This window comes from Pieris rapae, chromosome 3 (genome assembly GCF_905147795.1).
Source record: "Pieris rapae chromosome 3, ilPieRapa1.1, whole genome shotgun sequence".
Classification (NCBI taxonomy): Eukaryota; Metazoa; Arthropoda; class Insecta; order Lepidoptera; family Pieridae; genus Pieris; species Pieris rapae.
Window position 1 is genome coordinate 7,286,640 of NC_059511.1, and position 21,553 is coordinate 7,308,192.

General features: G+C 32.1%; 1 protein-coding gene across 2 annotated transcripts in view; it reads right to left on the minus strand.

The window, feature by feature from the left end:
* Nucleotides 1–21,553, minus strand: part of LOC110993362 (serum response factor homolog) — a 147,699-nt gene that overhangs the window by 1,527 nt on the left and 124,619 nt on the right. For both annotated transcript variants that reach the window (XM_022259588.2, XM_022259590.2), the window contains 3 exons: nt 1,068–1,189; nt 542–777; nt 57–201 (listed from right to left, as the gene is read on the minus strand). In XM_022259588.2, the coding sequence (XP_022115280.2) occupies nt 59–201; nt 542–777; nt 1,068–1,189 (501 nt within the window). In that variant the 3' untranslated portion in view covers nt 57–58. The remainder of the gene's footprint in view (nt 1–56; nt 202–541; nt 778–1,067; nt 1,190–21,553) is intronic.

The following is a 21,553-nucleotide window of genomic DNA, read 5'->3' on the forward strand; positions in this document are numbered from 1 at the left end:
TCTTTCCGTCTAGAACATAGTATCTAACAATGCAAGTGAGAATAAGTGAAGCTTACAATCATTTCCGTATGCCAGTACTAAGATCCTGTAGTTCACTGCTGTCGTCGCTAGATGCGCCGGCGCCGTTTGTAGCGCCTGCACCCGCTGCTACAGCCATCGAAAGTGGTATTGTGATGAACTGCGGCTGGTTGGATGATGATGCTAAAATAATTTGAGTATATAAGTTTAGTATCGCTTACTTATAAAATAAAAAGTAAGCGTAATAAAAAGTATCAAAGGAAAATACTTGTCATCAGCTAATTAATACCTATTAAAAGTAATTTTAAAATACCTCTTTTGTATGTAAAATATGGATAATATACATGTATGTCAAGACAGTCGACATAATTACAAAACTTGTCATAGAACTCTACTAAATAAAGATAATAGGAAAGATAATTAAAAAATAATTTTAATATAAACTATATCGTGATACGATTAAGAGATGCACTTAAACTCTATTATAGTAATTATTTGTCTGTGTCCAATAAATAGTACTAACCATTTTCTTGCCCTTGATTAGCTAAACCTAAAATAAAGCTAGGCGGATATCCCATAGCCAAATTTCCAAGTCCCAAGTTTGTTCCCAAACCGTCCAGTCCAGCTAGGACCCCTGAGGGGTACAACATCGCACCCCCTGGTAGATCTATCTTTGGGAGTAGTCTGGGTAGTGACGGTTGACTCGACTTGCTTTCTTCCTGGTTTGCTGATGACGTAGACGGCTGGTTTTCGGATTCCCTGAAAATGTATTTAACAAGATTTCTATACATTTTTTTATTAGCTTTCTATAAATTCACCCATGTTTATTTTAAGAAACACATTAAAACGAATATTATTCATATGATTTACTGTAAAACAAATATCATCGCATTGGACTCATGTATATGCAGAATATGTCTGCATATGGGGTTGACGAAATATACTTTCTACTTCTAAAGACCCTACAGAGATATTAAAAATGTCTATTATTTAAATTTTCATAAAAGTTACTTTGATAGATGAAGTTGATGATGAAGATTTAGTTATACCTTTTATTTGAAACTGATTCATTATCGCAATTAAAATTCTTGTGGTTTTGTTGGGGATTGTACATAAAGTCTGGTTCGCTACCGCTGTCATCCCCGCTGTCGCCAGAAGTCGCTGGTTCTTCCTGAAACAATGATAACATCCATTAACATTAAATTTGCTGTATCAATATAGTATATAATACAGAAGTGTATTTTCAATGACTTTTATTTATTACTTTTATTATAAATTACAAGGCATAACATACGGCCTGACAAAAGAATTGGTCGGGGCTCAATATCATTAAAATGAATTAATGAATGAAAATCGACTAGATTTATGAAAACGAAATTCTCTCATTCAGTCTTGTAACTTGAACGTTAACTTGAAGTAAGTATTTAATGTTGAGGTTTCTGAAAAAGATCAATACCAAAATATTCAAATGACAAAAGAGATTTTGTCTTGATCCTTCCGTTACAAATAATATTATAATAAATAATGTGTTTGTTATACAAGTTATTTTTATATATTTGGTATTTTCCATAGTTAAATGTTTAGTGAAGCTTTTAACTGGTTGGTAATTTAAATAGCACACAGGTAAAGTATTATAATGAACCAAAATTCTGCTGCCGCGATACTAGCAAGAAATTCATGAAAACATTCTTGGAAGGCCGAAACCGAACTTTGAGGGAAATACTGACACAGTAATAAGGTCAGCGTTTTAGAGCACTACCGAATTTCTATTTAGAAACATTGAAATATATAAAATACAAGTTTTTACTTCAATTTAAGCACTGTGTGTGTGTGTATACATAGATATTGCATGTACACACACAATGCAGTATGATACATGGAATTTGTTAAGTTTATTTCAAATTTAAACTATTTGATTCACCGAATCTAATCTAAGAACTACTAGTTATATATTGCAATGAACCGGCTGACTATGTCATTTCTCGGACTACGAATCTCCTATAAATATGCAATGGCGATAGCAAAAATGTCACCCCCCATTTCTATAATTAAAATACGAAATTGTTACAAAACGTTAGACAAAAATAACAAATGCTCTCTCTAAAGCAACCAGTCGTATTAATTACGCCTGGTTATAGGTATTCAAAGCTTTTGTCGTTCAATTATGAGTATAGAATGTAAAAAGGCGACGACGTTAAATATTGTATGTCATACAGTGTTATTTACGTAGTTTGCTACACCTTCACGCTTCACAGATTTATTAGGATTCATGAAATTTGCATATTAAAAGCAAACCAGCATTCGCGCATATATTAAAAACCGCCAACCGTCGCTAACCGCTAATTAGGACCCCATCTCTGGCAGTATAAAAAAAGTTTATACAAATAAATATTACCAGATATACATACACTATTAAGAATATCATACTGATAATTCTTAATAGTGTATAGATACATAGAATGAACGCGGAAAAAACTGCCTTTAGTTGATAAGGATAAAATTTCGTATTCTGTCCCTCGGGTAATTCGAACAACTCCTCTGAACATTCTTCATGTTAAATGCGGTAGAAGATGCAGAGAGATCTAAGAATTATAAATAGCAGTAGCAAAGTATGGATATTCCTTTAGACGTGATCTATTTCTAAATTGCATTGCTCAATAAAATTTTTGATCTAGATCACTTGTCTAGACAAGTTTGTAAGATCAGCGCTATCTATGGTTATTGAGAGAACTTCATCGAACTTACATACAAACTTCGGGCTCGCGATTGCATGTTAAGGGTTGTCTTGAGATGGCTCAAAAGCCATCTCGTTCGTATCGTATGATCTATAAATTCGTATGATCTTCTGCAATTTAAATAAACAAAGTCTTTGAGTACCAGTACTGATAGATCTGTCAACAATTGTTTATATACTAATGCAGTAGCTCAAGTCTGATAATTTTGAAATTTATATATTTTTTTCGTAATTATATTATCATTTGTAATTCCTGTTCCTTTGAGAGTCTAAAGATTCTATTTTATGTAGATAAATGTCGCTTACCTAGGATACTAAACCAAAATGGGAAATGTCAAAATATTTTATTTTATTTATTTATTTATTCACACTTCGTTGCTAGAAAGAAACACAAATAACACAATACATATAAATTAAAAGGGATGCAACGGGCGGCCTTATCGCTAACAAGCGATCTCTTCCAGGCAACCCTAGTAAGAAAGGAAAACAATAAATAAAAATGATGAGTGCAAGAAGTGCATAACCAGAAGTTATATAAAAAATAATATATATTTATATGTCTTCAATCAATGGCTTATCCATAGATACTTAGCGTGCGTAGACGCGTGGGTGTAGGCTTTGTCCCACCGCAGTGAGCCGCACTAAATAATAATAATTGTGCCTAACTAACTACCGTCTAACGCACTCGCCTCTGTCCATCTGATAGCTGAGTAACGATAGCTTACAAACTAGATCATAATAAAAAAATTGCCAATTATGGTAAAATGTTAAGTTGCATGGAAGATTTTGTAAATGTGTTTGATAACACAATAATCTAGTAATATAAAAATGTAACTCCACGCGAGACACTTTTTATCTGATTAGTTAAATAACATTCAATATTTTGCTCTGCCTTATATCCTGAGTACAGAATTAGCCTAATTTAATTACTGTTTTTAATTCAGTAGTTTAAAGACCTTATTAATAATTAAGATTCTTTTACGTCACTCGAAGGTGCCCACTGCCCTGTTAGTCAAATCTCTCCACTTTGTTCTCTAGCTTCTCTATGCATAGCTGTTAAGGGGAGACCTGTAAGAATCGTAACCTGGTCTGTCCCGCCACTTTTTCCCTTCCATCTTACCGAAGACAACCATCTTATCAAGGTTCGCGAAGTACGAACCAAAAATAATTAAGATTAGGTAAAGTTATAGTAGGCCTCCTCCATCTAACGGTGAACAAACTAAAACTTGACAAGTAAATGATTATTTCTAAATGTTAAAGTGTATTTAACCTACCTACCTACCTAATGTTAAACTTAATATTTCAATTCAAATTCAATTTAACTTCTAATCTACTATAATTAAGTTTTGGAAATAAGGACTATACATATTATTATTATAGTTACAGTTGTGACAAAAAAATACATATTTTTATATTTTACATATATTGGTAAGTAATGACTCACATATGAATGTTCTTATTAGAATTACAAGCGATATCAGGGCTCGGATTTTAAGTTCTTAAGGGCCTGTTTCACAATGTATGGATAAAGTGCCAAACAGCTATGCAACACATAAATTATTCGAAAGATAAAAGTTCCAAATAAGATACTTCGAATTTCATGACGTATAGCGCTATCTGACAGTCGTGAAACGCAAAAATACTCTTTATCATACCAATACGTAACAAATAGCTGATTTGAAACTTATCCGGACATTGTGAAACAGGCCCTTAATCTTATTAAATGAGTTGATTTTCCGACGGTACCCATTCGGTAGCGATCCGTTTTGGATCCACGGTTGTTCTGTGCGCTTTCTAGCTGTGACGTCACAATGCCTTGCCTATTATTGTCTCGGCTAATTTATTTCACTAACTTCTCATCGCAAATGAATTAGATATGGGCTCCCTTGTATAGCAGTAAGAACTAAAGTTATTAATCTATGTATCTGTAGTTTACTCACAGTTTATATTATACGAGATTATTGCATCCACATCGGTGCTAATTTCGCTTCGTTTAAACTTAAACGGTTGATTTTTCTGGTGCAGTACTATTTTTTTCGCGAAAAAAGCAATGTTTTCCTAATGCACAAAATTCCTTTTTATCCCTTTATTTAAACTAACAAATCTCTTTGATTCAAATACAAAATTTATACACGTCTCTTTTGAAGTTTAGTGATAACTAAAAATCATATTAATTTAAAACTAGTAGCGCCATCTAGGTGCAACCCATGTCATATGTGAGAACATTTCCTTATCCCGCAATGAGAGCGTTCCAAAAGCCAATCGGAAATGATTGATTTTGCCGGAACTTTAGATATACGCACTATGCGTTTCCAACTAAGCTACGAAGCCGTAGATATGAACAACAATTCAGTACCAACTTTTAAATTGAAGGAAATTATTGAGATTTTTTATATGTTCGTATTCAACCATAACATAGCTAAGGATCAGATTACCTTATGATAGGTATAAATATTACACAGACAAGTTTTTAAATCGCTTAATAATCTGTGTAAAATAAAAATTCGAAAAGAAATTAGCACCGTCCATAAACAATGGTGTCGATTTTATCTGATCAGATGGCATTCGATACAGAGGCGATACATCCGAGCGATGCTAATAGTATTGTAATATAATAAGCCTATAGGCTACCGTCGACGCATACCAAACTTACTGCTGGATATTAACAACCGCAGCTTAGGGCCTAGATTGTCTCTATTCGATCAATAAGAATCTATTTATAAGAAATAAATAGAATTTTATAATAGGAGACTACATAATTTTAGATTTACTCTTAACCACTTGCGTACAACATTAGAATATATACGAAATAATGAAATGTTAATTGCTGTAACTAATTAATGTAATGTACCAGTCTAAGTAAGTGCTTACGTCAGGTTATACTCTCGGGGCGTAACTCCCATAATTTAGTTAATTGCTATGAAACGAATGACTGCATTGTAACTGTTGAAGAGAGTGCCCGCGTTTGGCTATACTCTCGGGGCGTAAGTCCGAAGATTTAGGAAATCGCCACGCTTTTAAAACTAAGAAAGCCTGAGTGAGCAAAATTACACAGTTGTACAGCCTTGGCTCGTAGAAGCAGTATTTGACGACAAAGTAAAATCCTAGTTAGTTACATACATTCAATAAATAATATTTATACAATTTTATTTTAATTATGAAAACGCCTAATTTGTATTCTTTTTGTAAGAGCAAACTTTAAATTCAAATTTAGAATTTATAAACAAACAAAGACTGTTACCACATTAAGGTTGTTTCTGTTTCTTCATATAAGAAATTTAATGAAACTTTTTCTGATATTAAAGGCCTAATTAACTCCTAGAAGCTATAAAATATTGTAAATTGTTTATATTATTATGGTCGATATAAGATTCCAACTCAGCTCATTAGTGACAATGGCAATTAAAAACACGATTTATTAACCGTAGAGTTATAAATATAAGTTGTGCTTAATATCTGATTGGTCCATTATTTTCCAATTTTATTAATATTTTTTAAATAATTCTACTGATCGTATAGCAATTAGACAATTGTATATAGCACAATCCTCATACAAATTCTGCAACTATATAAAAAAAATGTTTTGTCTGAAGATCGATTAAACCGAATATATTTCTGCAACATATTGGGTTATATGCAACCTAAATTAAGTATAAGTTGATAACAGACGAAAAATATATAAAAAACCCATTCAAATATTAATTGGAAAAGGTCGGACAGGTGCTGGCAATATTGAAATCTCAGAATATTATCTTATTTTTAAATTAAATGGTTAACGTATACAATCCCTTATATATGCAATACGCGAGATGATAAACAAATAAATATATAAATTAAATTTATGTAAATATATGAATTTTAAAATTAATTTAATAACTAACTACAAATTCAACAGCTTACTCTGATATTCAAGTATTTATAATTAAGGAGATCCATTCTCGCTTTAATCCAATTATTCCCACTTGTTAATGCCGTGTGATTTTGTATACAGGTGCTAAATTCCCAGGACAAAGTGAGAGGCCACAATTGGCTATGTTCGTTTTGATAGAGTTTCTGTATGCTTCGGGTAGCTACGGCATGTTTATCGCCTATTATGAGGGCTGGATAGTTGATGCTTTTCGTAGTTGGAAAGTTTATATTAGAGTGTAAATTTTAAAATAAGTTGATATATGATTGTAATATTTTATTGAAAGAAGTCTTCTCAAATATAAGTGAGTTATTGCGTGATGTACTAGAATGATTAACTATTTAATATAAAATAAAATAAATTTTAAACAAATCAAGTTTTAGCACATACTTGTGACGTTTAATAAAAATAAATTTAATTGGTTTTAAACGATACATAGCTATACATAGGTATGTATATTGCTCAGATATATAAACAAGTATTCGTGACTTCATAAAAAATCTGATAAGCCGCAATATTAAAATTCAGCTCTCATTATTCTGAAAACTTTGCAAACAATACAAATTCCGAATTTCGCACCCGAAACTTAAGATACCGATTCTATAGATATAAGTAAATCATTATTCGCGGCCATACAAATGTCCGGGGCGTACGAACACACAAACATGTGTAGCAGCTCCCATTATACCGGAATGTCTCCTTGATTTTGAATGGATGCTTATTATGCACCCATTTACACCCCGAGAACTGTTCGCGCACGTATATTCGCTGGAAAAGATCGTCTATTTGCATGTCATTTATTTTCTATTGCCATATACTATACACTCTTGGTTATCTGAAATGTTGTTATAAATCTAATCTTAATATTCAAATTACGAACGTCAACACGATTCTATCATGACATGCCACGATGCGAAGGATAAATAGCTTTTATATTCGGTTGATTGATTTTTTGACACTGAATTAAGTAGTGTTTAATTAAACTTGTATTGATAATGCATTTCCGTGATTATCTTCTACTACATACTTAAAAATCTATTTTTTGTAGAACAGTGTTTTATAGAACACTTTTCTACTGCCATTCATGGTTACAATCCTATTTCACTGTTCCTACCAATTGGCGATCCTACGTTGCTTTGCAAGATAAAATATATTAAAACGCTCTGTCAATAGCAAGTTATTTGTGTGAATATTTCAAATTGAAATTGATAGAATTGCGAATTAGCGTATCTTTCAAAACGTGAAACTCATCCAGCGTTCTAAATACAAAGATACGAAAACAGTAGCCCAAAGGTACGATACGCATCTGGTAGCGGGCGCGGTAACAAGCGGCTTGTTCCTGTCAATCCCGCTAATGTTCACAATCGCCGCTTCCATACAATGTATAGCCGTGTTTTCATACATTGCGTGGGCGCTGACAGAATAGATTATATCGATTTGTTTGTTAAATGAAAAGTTGGATAACGATGCTAGCGTGTTTATATTTTAATAGGCTTTGTGGATTTAAAAGTGGTTTTCCATAGACGCGAATTGAGTTTTCATGAAAGCCTATTAAACTTTTCACTTTTTGATTTAATACATTTATAGGATTGGACCCGGATGGTTTGAATGCGTTGCGAATTTTTCGTCTATTATGATTTACCAGTACAATAAATAAAAGGATTTTGTCATACATTTTTGGTTTATCTATGGTTTAAATCGTTAAAATAACATAATTAGTATTGTTTCAACCTAAAAACTCCATAAATAATATTTCAACTATAAGGAAAACAGCGTTATAACATTTGTGTTTTATTTCTCAGTTAAATTATCAAGTCTGCTTGTGTATTTAATTTTCTCAACGCATTATTTGATATTACAAAAAATCTACATATATGTTTTTACTGTGAAACATGTAAGATATTTTTTTTTATTTCGGGCATTTGAATACAATTTTCCTCTTCTTATATTTATAAAGCCATGACAAACGAATTAATTAACAAAGCGACGGGACCATTTGTGATATTCCTCCAATACTTCTCAGATAAGTTTCCACTATTCGGGCTTTGTCGTATATGTTTGGACAGTTATACAATATTTAATTCATCTTTAGAACAAATTATTATTTGTTGCTAAAATTTAAATTTAACCTAGCGTAGTAACTGGAAACAAATGTTAATGACAAACTAATACTAATTTTCTTACAATTCTCCAAGTTCACTAATTCCAGAGGTACAAGCTACAAGCAAACCTCTTAATAAAATGAGTTTAGTTTATGAATGTGGAGGTTATAAACGGAAATAGAATATAAAGTGTGCGGACAATTTTAAGGTCAGACATGCCGACATCACTGTTGTTATCGCTAGATGGCGACACACGTCCGTTATAGTTCTGGGTTCGACTCTGTGAAAGACAGTTGAACTCACTTAAGGTGCCAATTACGATTTCAAATCTCTCATGTGAGTCTGGTTTAGTGGTTTATTCCTGAGGTCTTAGTTTCAGGGTTAAAAAAATTGGTTAAACAAATCAATTTATTAAGAGCACTTAAGTTGTATCAGCATACAAATTTTAAGTTCCTTCTATACAGAGCGGTGTTGGCTTTAGCATGCTATTCTCATCTCTGAGATCGTAAGTTCGATTCCCGGCTGTGCACTAATGGACTTTCTATCAATGTGGGCATTTAACATTTGCTCGAACGTCGAACATCTAAAGTCGACGTCGTGACTAGAGGCTGATCACCTTTTTGCCTATTAGATTGACAAAAGAACATAAAAAATAAACACTATTCTGAAGCCCAGATCTAAAATGATTTTAGATATTGATTGATTGACAATACAAAACAATCATATAAAAGTGCATAATTTTAGGCACATAACTTTCACGCCAGAACCTTGCTTTGCAAGAAATCAAAACCTATATATGAATCAACACAACGGCTCTATGTTTCTCAATCTTACCGTATAATATTAAAAAAAAATTCAATTATATTAATAAGCCTAATATTTTTCGATACAAATACAGCAATTTATTTTATTTATGACAAAAAGCTCTCGTGCGTAGGTATATTACGCAAAGAGAAAACAAAAGCTCGCGTTTTTATTGTACAGTCTTTTAACTTGACAATGGAAATTTTAATTTGTTTTTCACTACGACCCTTGGCTTTTAATATTTACTAAAATACTTAAATAATAATGGTTAGTGTGCTTGGATGGTAGAGAGGTGACACACGACATGTGGAATGGTGTAATGGTTGCAGCTCCTTACAAACGTCTAAAACAAAAAACTTGGCAACTAAATAGTGGCGGAGTTCAGTGCCGTTTCTTCTCTTCCATTCTACGCCATCGATTTGAGAACTGGCAGCAAATGTAAAATTAAAGTATTTCATATATATATTTATTTTATGATGTTCATAATAATTGTATACCGTGTTACCTTTATGAATAAATGATTTTGAATTTAAAATTTTGTATACAGGAAGAAAATCTATTATCAATGCCGCAGTGTGGTAGTGATAAAAGAATTAAGAAATGTACTATTTTAGAGACACCGGGGTTTTAATACTTTTAAGATTAATAATGTTTAAACAGATAGTTCAATTACTTTATCGTTAGTTTTCATCGATAACATTGCCGCATATTAATTTGTCTCTTGCATAGTTTTTGTTTTTTTATAAAAATTCGGGTTTCGCTATGCAAATTCATTGGTGCACAACAAGAAGATCAGGGTGACGCAAGTGGAAAAGCATATGCCATACACTCCGAAGTCTTTCCAATCATACCCTAAGCAGGGTTTTGTGTCTCTATGCGCATTACATAAAAACTACCGCACACAATAATAAAAAGTTCTCACTTATAATCTTAAATAATGTCACCCCACCTTACTTTGGATTCGAGGTTCGTATACTTAGTGGGTTATCAACTTTTTATTTCGCTTACATTTGCCTATTGTGCATAAGGAAGTCAGCTCACAATAGTCGGTGAGATGAAAGGCTCATTTAATATGCGTGACGTAATCGCCTCTAATGGTGGCCTGCGCCTGCGCCTATGACCATTGTTATGGGATTTATTGAAAATGGCAGAACACACATGGCATTCTCAATTCTCTAAGGACATGTAATATTATACGGTAATGAGAAATGAAAGAGTGCTTGATTCTAAATGACCTTTAAATCAAATGGGCACATTATGCGAGTTGGTTTTCGTAGTCGTAAAGAGAATTTATAGTAGACTCGGCATATTTATATAATAGAAGCGTCGTCTTTGTTTAACAAAAGATTTAACAGAAAAAAATTACAAAAATTTGCCTTATTCTTAATGAAAGGCACACAGAATCAGTTATCATAGACAACAAAAACAATAGCTATAATGTATATATTGATTCTGATATAAGGCTATAAATAAAAATAAATAAATATAATGAATTTATTGACTTTCCTATCTATGCACACATTCAGTTAATTCTTTATTAACTGAAGGTTTCACAAATAAAATTCGTTTCTTTTACGCCTAAAAGTATATTAGGTATTTGGTAAAACAACAGAAGTCCGAATAGATCAAATTTAAAAATAAATTGTGCTTCTTGAAGTTAATGTTAGAAACTGTTTTATGTCTTTCTTAGCAGGTTTTATCACAAGTTATGGGTAATAATTTCGAAGTTCACACCGTTCCGGCTCGTAGATTTGCGGAACGTGATGAATAAGCCCGATAATTCGCAAACATCGCGCCGCGCAAATCATCGGTGGCTGTCGTGCATCGTGGTGCCCCCAGGCCCCTGTAACCTAACCTTATGGTGCTATTAATATAAAAATACATCAGTGGCACTACAACCTCTTTAGGTCTTGGCTTCAGATTTCTGAATCAGTTTCATGATCAAGTTTTAAATCTAACAGGCTGGTAGGTGATCAGCCTCCAGTGCCTGACACACGTCGTCGAGTTTTTAGGTCTAAGACATGTTCGGTTTCTTCAGGATGTTTTCCTTCACCGTTCGAGCAAATGTTAAATATCTATTAATATACTATTTCTTAAAAAAATCTATAGCAAATAAGTTTATCTAGGTAATATTATCATTGTAAATCTTGCATGTTTAAATAAAAATTGTTTGCAAAACGCGAATTTAGAACATAACTAACATTACTCAACGTTTTGCTTTCTGAGCCGTTGTATAAGATTATTTTATATTCATTGATTTTAACCATTTGTTGAAATGGATATAAACATCGGCCAACTTTTTACCATATCTTAGGCGTATCATTACTGCATACATTATAATTGTCAATAACTATAAATATAAACACGTTGTAATGCGTCTGACTAAATATAAGCGTATTTAAAATTTAGTTTATAAAACTCATTACACACCATACTACCGTATTTACATAATAACTCCTCCTCCGTGCGCATCAGCTATGGGCTTCCCAAATGTCAAATGTCAAATGTCAATGTTTAATATTAATTACAATTATTAGGTAAATTTTCTTATTCAACTTATTGACTACAATAAGTCCTGATGTACCACTAACTACCATTAACTTAATTCCTATAGGTTTGACGTTTTTCGGATTGTATAACATTGTCAAAACCTCAGCTTGACTTTGACAATTGTATTGTCAGAATTTGGCTAATTGCGCATATTGCTGTCAAAAATACAGACTGACTATCGTTTTGTCCTCATATTATGAAGGAGAAACCAAAGATGCTGTTTCACAAATAAGTTAAATGGCCAGAGATCGGTCAAAGCGAAGTCGGTGAGGATATAGCCTTAGGTCTTCGGCCTATCACGAAGAGTGTTATCTTCAGACTTGGATTTAATACCTGTGATATTCAGATCATTTGTCATTACTCGGAGTTCGTAAGTAACTTTCCCATACAGTCTTCATACTGTACGCCTGGTAAAGCTTTCAATATATTCACATATTTTAAAACAAAGGAAAAGACATGTACAAACACATAAAATAAAATTGTTAATACAAAAATTTGTTAATACGAACATTTTAGCGTAAAAACCTCCTTATGAACTTTTATTAGCATCTGTGACCGAGTGTTGCTAGTAATTAGCACCTGTTATTTAATTAAATATATAAAACTAAAGAGCAGGCTTTAGTAGCATATGTTCCCTAAATACAGTGTTTTCCAACGAGCCCACACCCCACAGGTAGAAAATGTGACTGTTAAGGGGCTACTCGAAAATTTCTTAAATTTATTTTGAATTTGAATTTAAGTTTTTGATATGGTTTGATACTTATTGTTTCCTATTTACCTATCTATAACAAGAGTGAAAGTAAGAGTTACTTGAGTGAACAATTATTTTTTTTATATTTAAAAATATGTATGTTACGTAAGAAATGCTAAGGTGGGTATGGCACAAAAGAGGCTGGAAATGCTACTGCTAATGTATAGACAAGATATTAGTAAGCATTTCAGACTTAGAGTATGGACTATTATTAGTCTTATTAATTCTGTATGTATAAGCCAATAATTTTCAAAATACACATTCATAAATTCAATGCTTTTCAAAGCATCATACCCTATACCAAATGTCAAGTTTGTTATGTCTTAATAATCATTATCATCATAAAATTCACACATACCAAAATATTGAGACAGTATAAAGCTTAGAAAAGTTTAGACATATTATTTTCAATCAGGTTACGAAATCTTCGTATCCATTAGTCACAGATTGATACAGATTAGTCTGTGACCGTTTTCTGTCACGTCAATGTATAAAAATCAGTAGTTAAACATTTAAGAGAAAAGATGACATTTTACACTTCTTTAATCTATTTTCATCTCGATACCTCATAGAGATGCAGTAAGGTAAATATCAGCCTCCGCGCAATCAATCTAAGTGGTTAAAAGGCACTCCTAAGTCCTACGTAATAATGTGTTGGCAGTCTGTCCGTTCATAGATTGATTTATCTTATATAACCATACATTCATCACAACGTAAATCTTACATACCCACAGAGAATCAATTAAGTCTAAATAAAGAAAATATAGTTATTACTATAAATAAAATTCTGTTAAATTAATAGGATGTCAGTACAGCTGTCGCTCTAGACTTACGGGTGAGCTTATGAAATACTGCTAGCTAATAAATAGGTTATAGACAAGACTATAAAATGAGTAATGTAAGTTCTAACTCTTATTTTATAAAAAATACATTAATTAACTATTATAACACAGAATATACCCAAAAGTTTGTGGTAGTAGGAAGTTAAATATTTTGTTTTTATAATTTTAGTTTAATTCCTGTTTTCAGGATAATTAAAATTAACTTGGACGATAATCATAGCATAAGCCGTTCCTAAGAAGTTGCATAAGATGATCAGAATAATTTACTAGTTACCTAGTACATAACAAAATCACACGGATAACATAAACTAAGCAGGATTAAAGCAATGACAGGCGACAGTGACAACGCACGTCAAATTGTGACAGCTGTCAATACAATTAGAATTGTTGGACGTTTTTGGATTACCGTTGTGGCTACTTGACCCTTACGATGATTTGAGACAGTTCCCATGGTCAACCATGAGATTTGTAAAATGATAAAAAAAAACATTTCTATCTAACGTTCGTTAGTTGAACAAATATAATTTGTATACTATTTTTATGATAGGAACCAGGACCATACCTACTTAATAACTATCTACACTAACTCTAACTAACTAACCTCAGAATTATTTTTGTCTTGTTTAAATTGTCTGTTTCTTTCATATTTTTTATTATGGTAATTCTGCGAACATCCAACTTAAATGTCAAATAATATTAAACTTTCACTACCGTCCTACCGAGCTGTAACATTAGTATAATAAAACCTTGAATAAAAATTAAATTATCATTGCAAATGCCTTTAAAAAAGCAGTATGGAACTTATTATTCACTTGTAATCAAAACAAACCCGTGAACCATGGAAAAACTGGTAGCAAGTGCGTACGTTTGTACGCCAACAGCAAAAACGACTAACCCTCGATATATAGCACTCGTGTTTCTCACGTGGTACCGGGAAATGTACCCGGAACTATCCCTGGGAACGTTAGAGGAACGTGCGGCCCGTACAGCCTACCTATAATTGGCTCGCTAAATACATATTGAAGATAATTACAGAAGATCTATGTTTCGATTCTAATGATATCTTTTTATAAGCGGTGAAATATTGTCGCGTAACCACTTGTTAACTGTTAAATATTAAAACGGTGTACTACTTAAACGGACTGTTATCGTTATACAGCGACCTCTATGTTTGCTTGTTTGAATAATGATTATTAAATTAAAAATTCTATTACAACTACGAATTGTATGTATTTGCGTTAATTATACACGTTCTTATGTTGAAAAGCAAATGCCAAAACTTCTATAAAACAAATTAATTTCATATTTAAATGGTTGTATAATTGTTTGAATTGTTCCTTGATCAGCTGTAACAGGGCTGCATATTTTGTCTAAATAAGACCATTATTATACTTATAAAGAGAATTGAATAAATTATCAGTTTGTTCCGCGTCGCGCACAAGCGTTTGCACTAGACAGCTTGTCTTTGTCCATTAGATACAACAGGGAATTTAATTTACTCCACATTCTAGTGTATCGATTAAAACAGTTGTTTATGACTATTTAGCATATAGGAATATATTTGAATTAAATAAACCACGGTTTTGAAATGTATTTGTAAATTTAAAAGGTTAGTGAGTAATTCTAAAAAAACAAATTTTTAATGCTAGAGACGTTTTATGTTTTACGCATTATATAAAATTGATATATGTACCCTTAAAATTAGTTAACAAAACAAAGAGTAATTCAATTACTTATAAGAAATACTGTACATGAGATACCTAATTAGTATACGTTTTAAGAATCATTGAACCCCAATAAAATGTGATTACTTAGCGACTCTTATCTGAAACACGCGGTCGATGCCTCATTTGCTGGACAAATAAATATATTATACTCATCGTACGCACCCTGACGGAATCCCGCCTAAGGGCCTCACCAAATATGGACCGGGAAGACTGCAGCTTTATATTCCTGGCTTGTCGCGCGACCCGCAAAAAATTACGCTGCGAGTACTCCAACGTAGCATGCCATAACAAGGGTTGCCACTCGCAAATAGTTCAGGGCTACCATCCGATAATTAATTTCCCGACGTTGTCAGTCAGTGCACGCGAGACGTTTTTTGAACGCACCCAGCGACTAAAGAGTCCTTATAATTGTTACGGTTTTTGCTTTAACTGTTATCGCGGTACGAGTGATTTAAATGTTTAATTAAATTTAATGTAATTTTAAAGTATAATTTGAGTGCATGCTTACGCAATTAAAGGCTCGAGCTTTTTCTTCTTTATATATAAAATTCCTAATAGTTGATTTTTTTTGACAACTGCAATCGTTTAAATTTATTTTCGAGAACTACGTATCATAAGAAAGAATTCTAATAAAACAAAGCGTAACAAAGGCGAACAACATTGTATGCATACATACAATTAGTACGTGATATAATGTTTTACAGGCAAAGATACGCCAATGATGTCCACGGTATTAAAATCGATTCGGAAAACTGTTTCGCGCAAAAAGCATTTAAATTGTTGTCATCATGACGCGAATGCCCGCAAAAGCACTTAACCTTTCAAAATACACAACTAAAAAGTGTAGGGTGAAGTTAGTTACGTTAAATTTACAGTTATATTACGTAATCTAATAATGAATTATAGTTTATACAAATTTAACGGTATTTGTTACCTTAACTTGCTAATGTTTGAAAAAAGATATGATTGTATTTTTTTAACCCTTAGCAAAAATAAAAATGTAGATGCGATTTGAGATTCATTTACGAATATTTTAATATTTATTAATTAAAGTTTACCATATCATATATTTTTAAAATATGCCTATACCTACCCTGACAATTACGGTAAACATAAATGTAAGAAAAAATTAAGAATAATAATAACACATAAAAAAATTACACTTCCAATTTTAGATTTGCTTAATAATATGCAAAAAATAGCGAATTAGATATCAGATAGGCACTTAACAATTCTTTTTAATTGATCAACACACTACCGGATACATCGTATAATAAATAAAAGACAAAAATAACTATAAATTATAAAGGCGGCTAAATTTAATAAAGGTGGGAAAATTTATCAAATGCATGTCAAGTAAAAAAATAGTTTTTTTTAATCTAGTAGTCTTCAGGAGTCTAATTATTCAGCATAAATAGACCCAATCAAGGCCATATACGACTACTACAAAAACTAAGCCAGCAAACACAAACAGAAAATTATGTAGTAATTAATAATTATCTCAAGTAAGATCTGTGGTCCAGCAGTATTAATATTAACTTATTTACAATTCAATCAGACAATTACATACAACCTTGCAGGACACCCTGCTGAGGAAAAAATAAATATAGCGTTAGATTGTTTATGGCAATACAAGAATTGTACAGATCCACCTTGCAAAGTAATGCTCATGTTTTGATTAGATTAAACGAAGATAATTTTTTATAACTATTATTTACTAGGTGAAGTTTACTTGTAAATATTAATAAAATGTAGCCGGTGAAAAGTTGTATCAAGCTTCGATGTCAACTTCTTGTCTTCGATGTCTTCGATGAACACTTTTATAGACATAAAAGTGTTCGCAAAATTATAGTGAGCAAAATATCTACATGATTTGCTAATGTGGCAGACTTTTTTAATAGCCATAATTATACGGGGATATTAAGAAAACGTCTGCCACCATGGTAGGGATGCGTAAAATGTAAAAGAATAGGAATACATCATACAGAACAGGCATCACCTGTCTGCATTTAAGGTTGATATTTAGAAACCTTGTCAAAATGATAAAAAATGAAATCAGACTTCAAAAGTCAGAGTCCTATTCTGTCTTTACTTTTGTACAAATTAAACAAATATATATGAGAAGTAATTATATTCAGTCAGCGATATTACGATAATTCTAATAGTTCCTCAGTAAGACAAATAAAGTGTTAATTCTGAAATATACCTACTTTTGAGTTAAACTGTTTTGGTACAATTGCATGATTAACAAAAAGTATGCGCTAGGAATTTATGTTATAATTACATATTAATTAAATATTATAACTTCCTTCAATATTTATACAGTACTAAAAATTCATCACTTCCATTTTAAGGACTGCAATTTATGAAATTTATTTCTAATATAGTAAAGAATGTTTACGGTTTGTAATATGACTGTGTTCGTAAAACAAAAACTATAGAATTTGTAAGAGAACTACATACATTTTAAATACAAGGAAACTGATATATTATGAAATAACGCAGATAAGTAAATATTAAATTGCAATAATTAATAGGTGATCTCTGTGGGACGCCATTATTCCGATCACCTCACCGTTAGTCGCAGAACGCCATATTTAGATAAAACATCTGTATCACGAAGAAATGTCGTCTCCATTTCAGTTTTAATAGAGTCTTAAACAATTCTAATAACCACTTAACTATTTGTGTTCTTCCAGAATTCCGGGACACCCACGCCCAATACATTTACGCATTAAAAACCGAAAAATTCTAACAATTTTGGCCCCTATACATATTTATACGTAAGCAAAACTCTTAAACGGTGGTCGTACGGAGTGGGATTCCATGACTGGTTCAATAAGTTTTTCGTGTGCAATTAAACATGTGTGATGCCTCCGAGACGCTGCCACGCGACTACCCTATAAGGTTCACCTCTCTCCTTCTTTGCCATGAACTACACTTGCGAGCCACGGAAGTCTAAAGTCAGAAGTGCTTTTATGCAGAATTTTAATTCTAACCTTCGTGTACAGATATAGGGCCGATGCTATGTGAATCACCGCAGAATCTTTGATATTCTGATGAAGAGGAATCTAAACCCAAAAAGTAATACAAGCGATATAGGTCATAGAAATTTGAGCTTTAATAATAGATTGTTTCGTTTCACAGTAGTGTGCACCTATTGTGATATTCGACCTTTTAAATTTGAATAAAGTAAACAAGACGAGAGGCCGCCACACGTCGAATTCCATACGTTTCCGAGACACGATTTAGTTCAAAATAGAGCGTCATTAAGATAGTCGAGGTGTCGTCGTGACTGAAAAAAAAATTAAAGAATCAGAATCGTGGCTTGGATAGATGAATTGGATATAATGACTGGTAATGATGTTTGCGATACTTTAATGGTGGTCGCCCAGAACCGGTGGACACCTTTATAGAAGTATCACGAAAGTGTCATTGCGCATCACGTTGACTTGGAAGTGACACTGTTTGACAACGATAAATGATCTTATTTTTGACACGTATAGGTATAGCTTTATAAGATTATTGATTATTGACCCAAACGTTAGTGTTTCTAACTCAGTACTCCATCATAAAAATAATAACATTTATATTATTTTTCAAAATGGCGTTAAAAATAATTAATAGTAGGAAATCGTACATGCCTTACTAGCGTAATATATAATATAGAATATATATAGTAATCTGTAGATGTGTCGTGTTTTGTTTAACCGTAGTAAGCAGAACATTAATTAAACATATTCTAACAATAATTGTTAACAACTAAAGAAAGCTTTCTACACAGCTTAAAAGTTGCAACCCAAGATCTACATGACAATGCGCATATCGTTTCATACTATTGTAAATATGTTATTGTATCCGCCGGTCGTCTGTCCGTCTGTCTGCCCACTTGATTTGTTCTTCGCTCCCGTATAATGAAGGTGCAAGTCTGGCGAGCCCCTGACAGGTAGCTTACGAGCGATGATCGATTCTCCGTTTATAATGGATTGTTGTGGCCACAATTGATTATACAACGTACCCAGTTGTCGGCTTAATTATTGTTGACATTAGTTTAATCAATTATAATTTGCGTATTTTATGGAAGAAGTTCTATAAAAACATTTTACGATAATCCATATAGATTTTTAAGCTACTATGTTATTAGTAGAATTGTAGTAAACATTAATTATTTAAACGGTATTAAAAATATATTTCATATAGAAAAGTGTGTGTATATTTATGTAGGTACACGCGTTAGAAGTTATACTTCGTTGGCGTAACAAGATAAAAATCTTTTCAAAAATTTTATTTTTTGTAGAAAGAACTATACGAACAATAGAAAAACCTAAAATGTTGACTATAACTAACTTTAGGGTGCCGGTTTTTTGTGACGGTGTGCGCGCGCATCTTAAAAATTAACTATCATAATTTTTCCCTAACTCGAAGAAGTATAACGCCTATAATAATTATAGAAGATACGAAAAAAAGTCAAATTTAACGTAGAAGAGCAGCATCTATTTAATTGCGACAGTATGATATTTAAAAAAGGCTCCAATGTAGAAAACAATATCGGGAAAGAAGATAATCTTATGGAATAAAATTCTGTATTGAGTTGAGAAGAGTTAAATATTAATCGACAATAGTATTATATTTTAATAATGCAGTTCAGATACTAATTTCACATTTCAAAAAGCGACGAGTATCACAATCAACAAACTTTATTAGAATAGCTAAATTAATGAATAAGAAAAATAAAACTTTCTCTTCTAAAAAAATTTAGTAAATATTTCAACATGTATGCGTGTAGTAGTGACTATTAGGATTCAAATTTCATAAGGTTCCGTTATAAAATCGATAAAAATTGCATCGTAGATAAAAGCAACTAAGAACCGTAAACCGAAATTGTCGGCGGCAAAAACCGCGAATTAATCACTTGTTAAACTCGAAGATGTTCCGATACGTGAGAAAAATAACGCCCCCTCAATGAGTTATGCTTGGACATTACAAATTAACTGTTTGGCTTGTGGTTATTAAGGCCCTCCTTATCAACTGATAACATCCTTCATCGTAATTATGGGAGGTGCTCAAAAAACAGTAAATTTGTCAAGGCCCGCATAATCTTAATTTCATTTAAACGAAAATCGTCGAGATAATATCAATTTAAATGTAATAAGGCTGTAATTATTGACAAAAATTTAAGATTAGCTCGAAATTCATATAAATACACAAAAAGCTCCAAAAACTTACAACGTTTACAACAAACTAAAATGTTTACAACAACATATTTGAGATTTGCTTCGTGTCCTATATTGGTTACGAAACCTGTGCTGTATATAATGTAAATTCTTTTGATTAAAATTGTATCCTCATTTAATTATTTATTTAATTATAAGTAATCTTACAGCTTATACTTATACATTTTATAAGACAAAACACTAACTATACAGAAAGCCAAAACAGCGAATATGCTGTATCAAAGATTATTGCTGATGCAACTACTTGTCATCGCATCATTACATTAGTAAAGACTATTTACAATATAAATGAAATATATAACATACTTGGGTGTTAGTTACCATCATTAATACGAATGTAAATTATTTTATTAAAATTTTATTTTCATTGAATTGTACTGTTCCAAGTTATTATTTTAATTTAGTACGCATGTATTTTCACTATATCAATTATTAAATACTTATCCGAATATACGGGAAAAAATACTAACATCGTCGGTAAAATGTGTTGTCATAGCGACCGGCGCCTGCGACTGTGTATAGACATAAAAACACGTCACAATGCAATTCTTAGGCTGGCGGTTTTAAGAATTATTATTATGCATATAAATGATCATGTATGTTTGTTACGAACATTCGAGAAATGTATTAAGAAGCATAGAAAGCAACAAGTTTAATTTTAGTTGAATTTATCGTAATGAAAAAATGCATCACTCTTTAGACCTTTATAGTAATAGCAATATCTTACTGACTTTTCTACTTTTACTTATTTATTAACACTTCCTTACATTACAATATAAATATTGAACATAATTAAATGTAAAGGAGGGCAACTGGAGGCCTTAGGCGATCTCTTCCAGGCAACCACTGTGAGTAAAAAAACATTGTATTAAATTACATAAGAT